The sequence below is a fragment of the Medicago truncatula genome, chromosome 2 (assembly GCF_003473485.1).
Source record: "Medicago truncatula cultivar Jemalong A17 chromosome 2, MtrunA17r5.0-ANR, whole genome shotgun sequence".
NCBI classification, from domain to species: domain Eukaryota; kingdom Viridiplantae; phylum Streptophyta; class Magnoliopsida; order Fabales; family Fabaceae; genus Medicago; species Medicago truncatula.
In genome coordinates, this window is record NC_053043.1 from 47,378,195 (window position 1) to 47,387,410 (window position 9,216).

Below are 9,216 nucleotides of genomic sequence, written 5' to 3' on the forward strand. Positions count from 1 at the left end.
GAATTGCTGTTTACACATTCCATAAGACAGTGCCACACAAGTACTTTACGAAAATGCCCTTCAGCAGTTACTTAGAAAATTTCTGCAGTAAACTACCGAGTAATACTACTGAAAACTTCGGCAGTTAATTGCCGAGGCCTGAAACCTGTTTTTATTTTTTATTTTTAACAAAAATCATAAATTATCATTAATAATATTGATTGATTTTGAATATTTTAATCATTATTTTGGTACGTTTCAAACAATTGCAGTATTATATTTATGCGTATATATCTTAATAAGAATAGCATTTAAATCAATGTAAAAAATTAAGCATTTGAATATTGTTTTGCACATTACTTAAATAAAAATAATAATAAAATAATAATAATAACAATAGCATTTAACGATTTATTATTATTATTATTATTATTTTTATTTAAGTAATGTGCAAAACAATATTCAAATGCTTAATTTTTACATTGATTTAAATGCTATTCTTATTAAGATATATACGCATAAATATAATACTGCAGTTGTTTGAAACGTACCATAATAATGATTGAAACATTCAAAATCAATAAATATTATTAATGGCAATTTATAATTTTTGTTAAAAAAAAAAAAACAGGTTTGAGGTTTCCTCGGCAGTTAACTGCCGAATTTTTTAGTAGTATTCCTCAGTAGTTTACTGCAGAAGTTTTCCTCGGCAGTTAACTGCCGCCGATTTACTAAAACTTCGGCAGTTAACTGCCGAAGGGCATTTTCATAAAGTACTCGTGTGGCACAGCCATATGTAATGTGTAAACAACAATTCTCAATGTTGAAAGACACCAAATACGGTCGCTAACACTTTTTATTTTATTTGTCTTTATCCTCAAATAAATAAAGGAAATGATATTTGTACAATATTTATCAATTTTTGCGACAACTTTATCTTTTATACTCATATTATATTCTTATTTTTTTTTCCTATATTATCAAAATATTCAAAATCACACAAATTTGTGTATTAGTCCACCTGAAAAAATAAAAAATAAAATTAAGAACTATACGTTCATCTTGCGAGATTTTAAACGATTTAGTTTTAAGCAGTTTCAAAAGTGACATATATAATTTTTTTTAATGTTTATACTTGACTGGTTTTAATGTGTAGAATTAAAATCGACCTTCTAATTTGCAAAAGTTTCAAACCTCGTTTATATTGTCCTATCAATTGAAAATTCTCTTAATAAACTATTGTACTATAAATAAATAAATAAATAAAAACAGTTCCATATTTTGCAAAAGTAGTAAAATATGTAATTCAATTTTTTGAAAGTATCCACCCGAATTTTTCAATCAAACTCTGCCACTGTGACTTCCTACTTAATGCTTTGACAATTGTAATTTTGTATTTATATATTAGAGTTAAATGTGTTTTTATCTTTATAAATATATGAACTTTTTGTTAGTTCTTCTAATTTTTTTTCAACTTTTGTTCTCAAAAGTTTTCCATCTTCACTTTTGGTCTCTCCTTAAAGTAAACTCATGTAAAATCCAAATTTTTGAATACAATTTTGCATAAATATTTACAATATTATAAGAATCTCTCAAAAAAACAAGATTTTTTTAACAAAACATAAATTAAATATGAATTTTTATATTTTTGGCGGTTAAAGCTACATATTTAATTTATGCTTTGTTAAAAAAATATAATTTTTTTGGAGAGATTTTTATAATATTCTACACATTTTTGCACAATTTCATTAAAAAAATATACAAAAATTAACTTAAAAATAGGAACCAAAAGTAGTGATTGAAAATTTGATAAAAATTTTCGATTGAATGTCCTAAGGGTTTACACCAATCTAAAACTTAATTAATAAAATAAATGTAGTAGAAATTATTTTAGATTTTAGGCCACAAATATTTGCTTATATTCAAGATTAGAAAGAGAACACTTCAAATAAATGTACTACCACTACCCTTTGATGGAAGAGAGCTAGTGGGTGATTTCCGTCCATGAATATCCTCAAATAACATCGTCATTATGAGCTAGTGGGTGGCTATTAACATGTCCTCGTGTAAAGCATGTCGACGAGGTGGGCTCTAAAAGGCATCAAAGCCATTATGATATCAATGATTTCACTATGATAGCTTGTTGATCCTCTCCATGTCTTCATTCCCTCGACATCCTCGAGACTTTTGATGTTGAGGGAGTCCGGAGACGGGAGAAACATGTCAATGTTTTTCAATATCACAAGAGGTGTGGAAACGTTCCACCTCCACCCAAAATCTTAAGACATTTGTGTATAAAATATTGTTACTCATTCTAGACGGCGTCTTGACACCTCTCTTGTAAGATGAATGTATTTACTGGCTCGACCAACAAACCTGCCACCATCCACAATCTCTCAAGTGACAAGTATGAAAAGTGAAGTCACAACTTGCCCATCAAACGTCGGCACGGTCTTAACTTAATGAATGAATGTTGTTAATCATGTGATATATAATGTACTATTTAATTTAAGGATTGATATAATTATCGTAAAAGAAAGATCAGGTTTTACATCACATCCTGTTATGAACATTGAAAAAGCACAGAGATATTTTTTGAAAAAGCTCACATAGATATTTATCATGTAAATATACAGAGGTTCAAATATTTTATGAGATTTTAACAATTCAATTTTTTTTATATATAGATGTTAACAATAGATTGTGGTATGTATAGTACATTATTTTTTGTTTTTTGATATGGATGTTAACAATACATTGTAGTATGCATCGGACATTATTCTTTTTTGTTGAGAATATAGTATACTACCTATATAGATTCAACCATTTAAATTTCATTTCTTTTTGACAAGATCAATTTCATTTGTTGAGAGCATGCAGACACAAATTAAATACTGCTAGAGGGATTCTCCCATTGAACAAGTTCCCTCATTGCCTTTTCAATCTCTATTGTCCCATGCATGCACACATTCAAACAGAACCCAACAACACTCAAATTCAAAACAACTTCACTCTTCACCTCCTTCTCACCTTCATCACTATACAACTTCTCAACAACATCTCTTGATCTTTGAAGAAAAGTCTCTATGATTTCTCTTGTTCCATCCTCTCCCAAACCCGAAAGCCACGTGTCATCCTCTCTTGACTTTCCCATTTCAACATCACTAGACATGTTCTTTTTTTCAATCTCTTTCTCAACAAACTTGAATGATTTCATCTTGGAAATTTCTTCAAGACCTTTGATGGAAGAGCAAATAATTTCCTTAACATGTAGAAGTTCACTTTGTAACATATTCACAAAATTGTCACTTCTTTGAAACTCTTGTTGAAGTGATTTTAATGCACGTTCTCCAAAATGCAAAACATCCACTAACTTCGATAATGAGCCTAAAAGCCTATTATAGCAACCACTATGAAATGGTAAAAACCAAAAATTAGGTTCAGCTTCTGCCTCTACCACAAATTTTCTAAGCTCATTAACTTGGGCCTTAAGTTTTCTTTGATTTTCTTCCAATTGTGAATCAGTTTTGCCAACTAGGCTCAATGTTCCAATTGTTTCAACTAGTGTGAACAAACATTGGGAGAGTTCATATTTGGCACATGTTGAAGCCCTTTTGGGCCAAAAAAGAAGATCCACAAAAATAGAACATGAAAGCCCAATAAAAGTTTCGATGATTCTTTCTATGGCGAACTCGCTTGGTGGGCCTATGTTTTTTCGGCCCAATATCAAAACTGCCCCAATCACTGCCGAAATGCCACCCGCAGGCCCATACATTCGGCTTCGTTGAAGGAAACTTGTGAAAATGAACCATGGAAGCAAAGACAAGAATCTAATTGACAATAATCTATTAAACACGAAACAACCCAACACACCGTACACAGTTCCGATCACCGTTCCTTGGGCTTTAACATTTGCGGCCCGAAAAGTCGCTTCTCTACCTGAAACGTAGCTTACGGCCACCGGAAGCCCAGACCAGAAACCACTTTCTTTGCTATACAATAAGCCCATGAATACTGATAGACCCAATGCGAAAGAGTACTTTATTGCCGGGAGAAGATTTGAGCTTTTCAATTTTGTGGCCCAATTGGCCCATTTATCTTTATCTTCGTGAGAAATTTCTTTTTTGTGAATGGGCTGGGCTTGGACATTTGTTGGGCCTTCGGTTGATGGTTTCATGTGAAGGAGTTTGGCACAAAATAGGAAGAAAAAAATGGGTAATTCTTGGTGAGTTGTTGGAATGGTATGAAGGGATTGAAGAAAATGTGTTATGTTTTTTGCATTGGATTCAGGAACAGTAAGTGAACCACTACCGAGGAAAGTGTGTTTAGCATTTTTAATGGTTAGGCTGACATGCTCCTCAAGTGTGTTTAGACCATGTTTAAGGTCTTGGTCAAGAATGTTGATTGGGAATGATTTGTAGCAACTTAAAGCCAATTCCATTCCTATTAGATTGGTATCTACCTCTTGAAGTTTCTCTCCCAATTTATTGTAATGTGGTTTGAAAAAATTAATTGGAAGCCTCTCCCACTTCATGCCATCCTATTAAAAAAAATGAAAACAATTATTAGACAGGTAATATAAAGGAAACACTTAATACATGATATGGAATTTGAATTTCCGACGGTCACCAAGTGCACGCATTCAATAACGCATTGACAATCGTTCCGCCGAGATCAAATATATGAATTTCAAGTTCAGTATTTTAAATTGAGGTATGGATCGCCATATTTTGATCTAAAGGCCATCAATATACCGATTGTGTGAAATGAGTGCAATTCGTAACTATCGAGAATCCTAATTCAAACATTATGGAGGTGTATATATTGATTTCATCAAATGAGTTTGTTGGACTTACAAGGTATCGCATGATGGTGAAAAGGAGCTTGGTTCGCTTGGTTGCCAAAGACTTAGCACGAGAGATTAATCCAAATGCAGAAGTATTTTCCTCCTCACTAATTACCTTTACAAGAAGCTTCAATCTCTTCAACACATTATTTGTTAATAGCTTGTAGTTTTTGTTCACCTGGAATAAACATGAAACAAAACTTAGACTCTAGAGTTTTTTTTTTTTAAATCTCTAAAGAAATCTTACATTTAGTCTATTAAAAGCAACACTAATTCAATTTCTGTTTTTGATCTTGGACACTAATTAAAAATTAAAGATACTATTAAAATAAGTTACACTTATATATGTCTTATAATCTTGAGAATAGTCTTAACACTTGGGACAAAATGAAAGATGATTGAAGAATCCACTAATAATAATAACTAACACTAGCACTACTATGAAATTAATTAAGAAATGTCGAGCATGCCGTACGACTCAATGCTTTGTTTTATTTTATTTTCCTAAAGTGGTGTTGAACATATGAATCCATATAAACTCCAAATTGCAAACTATTGAAGCATAGCGTCACCCAATTAATCCTAATGATTTACGTGTCATGTTCCATTTTGTGTGTTGAATTATGTATGTTTCTCAAAGAAGAAAATAGAATTTTATGCTTTGGTGTACTTGACACGGAAAAGAGGAAGCACACGATTGATGGATGACGTGAAGATTCCACTTAAATGTCAAATGTTTGGGGAATAAAGATTTCTAGAAAATGTTTTCCTATAAATAGTATATATTTCTGTACGAATTTTCAGTGTTTGATGGGCAAGTTCAACTTTTGAACTACACTCATTTTGTCTTTCCGCCACGAAATCACCTTTGGATAATTCTTTACTTAGAATAGCATTTTAGTACTGGATGGCACCAACATATTTGTCCAATATGTTGTTAAAGGGATTGAAAATTTCACAACTTGTACTTTTATATTTGTCACTAGTGCACTTAAAAAATCGTATGAGGTTTAACTTATTCAAACTATATATATTGTTTAAATTGATATGACTAGGTTTAACACAACAACGGCAAGAATTTTAAAACTAGCTGGACAGCTGATGGAACCTAGTATATTTTTAAAAATTTTATTTTACATCTATTTAATTTATATGAAGAGGTATCAAGTAGTTTAAAATTTAATGAAAATTTGTAGAGGTGATAAACTCAATAAGAACTATTAGTTTGATAATTAGATTAAATTTTAAATTGCATTGTAACTTTATCTCTTCTCATATGATTTTGATGTATTCAAATTTCATATATCTGTTTGTCATAAACAAATTCATATCTATAATTTTTTAATAAAACATTTAAAAATAATGTGTGATCTTAATTAGGTACAATAATAATTACCCAGAGAGATAATTTTGTTTGTCCAAGTCAGGGTAGGTGGAGAAAAGCTTTGAGATAGATAACCATGTGTGCTGGCACAATGAAACAAGATCAAAAGTGGATATATTTCATAGTGTGGCAGACTTACTTTAATTCATTTGGAAATTGATTTTAGTAGTTTTTTTTCAAATTAAATGTTATATATAGAATACTTATTCGGGATCTGTTCGTGAGAAATTTCGTCGCAACATATAGCACAGCTGATACAAAGAGTGATGCTTAATTTTATTTCACGATGGGTTCACGTCATGCATGTAACTACTTTGACACCAAACTAATACCCTCTTTTTAAGGACATGATGCAACAAAATGGTCCAACTACTCTATCACAAAGGGATAAACGTCTAGTAACAATAAAAATTGGTTTTAAATATCAAGAATTTTGTTTGTCCAAGTCAAGGTAGGTGGAGAAAAGCTTTGGGATAGGTAACCACGTGTGATGGCACAATTAAACAAGATCAAAAGTGGATCAGCAGTGCTAAATGTCATGACGGAATTTCTCAGAAACAGATAACAAATCAGTATTCTACAACTTTTAACTCTAAAAAAAACTATCAAAATCAATTGCCAAATGAATTAAAGTAAGTCTGCCACACTATGAGACATATCCACTTTGAGTAATGCATAATATATAGCGAAATTTTATTTCACGATAGTTCACGACATGCATGTAACTACTTTGACATCAAACTAATATCCTCTTTTTAATGACATGATGCAACAAAATGGTCCAACTACTCTATCACAAAGGGATAAACGTCTAGTAACAATAAAAATTGGTTTTAAATATCACGAATTTTGTTTGTCCAAGTCAGGGTAGGTGGAGAAAAGCTTTGGGATAGGTAACCACGTGTGATGGCACAATTAAACAAGATCAAAAGTGGATCAGCAGTGCTATATATCGCGACGGAATTTCTCAAAAACAGATAACAAATCAGTATTCTACAGCTTTTAACTCTAAAAAAACTATTAAAATCAATTGCCAAATGATTTAAAGTAAGTCTGCCACGCTATGAGATATATCCACTTTGAGCAATGCTTAATATAGCAAAATTTTATTTCACAATAGGTTCACGACGTGCATGTAATTACTTTGACACCAAACTAATACCCTCTTTTTAATCCCATGATGCAACAAAATGGTCCAACTATTCTATCACAATGGGATAAACATCTCGTAACAATAAAAATTGGTTTTAAATATCAAGAATTTTGTTTGTCCAAGTCAGGGTAGGTGGAGAAAAGCTTTGGGATAGGTAACCACGTGTGTTGTTACAATGAAACAAGATCAAAAGTGGATATGTCTTATAGTGTGTCAGACTTACTTTAATTCATTTGACAATTGATTTTTGTAGTTTTTTTAGAATTAAAAGCCGTGGAATACTGATTCTTGAGAAATTCCGTCGCGACATATAGCACCGTTGAACTTGAACATGATAACATGCACTGCAAGACAACAAAATATGGTCTGCTTTTTTTTGCTACTTAAAACAACCAAAATCATTATGATGTAATGGAACACAGAAGTCACAACAACAACAACAAAAAAGACACGAGAGTAACAAAGGTGTCTCAATTATTTTAATATTTTAGTATACTAGTGTGTGTGTGTGTGTATTTAGAGGAATAATACAAACATTAATATAATATAAACAATTTCATAGCATGGACATATGAGCATAAAAAAAAAGTGTAATTAATGTCTCTAAACATAGCAAGAAAGAAAATGATAAAATTACCTGGTAGCAAGCAAAACGAGGGTAAGGAAGAAGCAATGCAAGCACACAAGCAATTACACCTAAAGCAGTACTAGCAGCCAAATGAATAGGATGCATAATAGGATCAATATGAGCACCATTAGAATAAGCCAACACATACACCAACACAATCTGACCCAATGAAATTCTCTTAGCTATCAAATGTGTTGATTGAGAAGGTAAAACCACAACAAATGCAGCCAATGCCACAGCAATAGAAGCAGTTCCTTTAGAGAAATGATTTGGACCTATAGCCCATAAACTCAACATAGCTGGACCTAAACTTTGAATTGTAGCATAAAGCCCTAGCCAACAACCACGTAGAGAGTCACCTAAAGTAGCATCATTTATGATAATGAGAATCACAACCACGTATGAAAATGCAGGGAATGTTATTAGGCTTGTAATTGAAATAGGTCCATAAAGTGTTGCACCAGCTACTATGGTGCAAGCTAAGGCGGTTCTAAATGCTGAAGAGAGACACTCTCTCCACAATGGTGGAATGTTGAAGAAACTCACCATAAGGTTTAGTGGTGATCTCTCCATTTTGGTTTTAATATTTTTTGGGTTTTTGCTAGCTGAGGAGTACTCTTGCATGCTCTTTGGTTTATATAATGAGATTATATAAGAGGAATAGAGCATGTGATAACTTGATAAGTGGTAAATAATTTCAATTTGGGATTTATTTATTTATTTATATATTTAGGTGATAATGGATGTGATGTGATGTATAAATTAGGTCTGAGTACTTCATTGGGTACTCTCCTCTAAGTATCTGAATAATATTTTGTTGATTAAAAAAATAGATAATGGAAGTGATGTATGCGTAGGACCATATATAAGCAACACATGAAAACTGTAGATTCTTTCGAAAAAAATAAAATTAAAACTGTAGATTGGATTAATTTAAACAGTGGAAGATCTTATTTTATCCTTTTAGGTTAAAATCACACTCAAGAGAATTTATTTCTGAAGTACGAGCACGTATACATTGTTAAGGTAAAAATTATAGAATACTAATACCTATATAAATTTATTTATTATGATTAATTAGATAAAATACGAATATTAACTATGAAATATCTAAATGGAGAATGAAAATATATAATGTACATCAAAATTAAGTAGTTTGTTTCATTCAAAATATTATATTAAAAAAAAATAGATAGTTTATAACCTTCATTAATAAGGTAATAAAA

General features: G+C 31.5%; 1 protein-coding gene across 1 annotated transcript; it reads right to left on the minus strand.

Annotated features, from left to right (window-relative positions):
- Positions 1 to 2,669: 2,669 nt before the first annotated feature.
- Positions 2,670 to 8,600, minus strand: LOC11411472 (uncharacterized). The gene is made up of 3 exons (XM_003597305.4): positions 8,000 to 8,600; positions 4,836 to 5,003; positions 2,670 to 4,519 (listed from the first exon to the last, which is right to left on the minus strand). The coding sequence occupies exons 1-3, from the start codon at positions 8,561 to 8,563 to the stop codon at positions 2,867 to 2,869; spliced, it is 2,385 nt and encodes a 794-aa protein (XP_003597353.3). The 5' UTR covers positions 8,564 to 8,600; the 3' UTR covers positions 2,670 to 2,866.
- Positions 8,601 to 9,216: the final 616 nt, after the last annotated feature.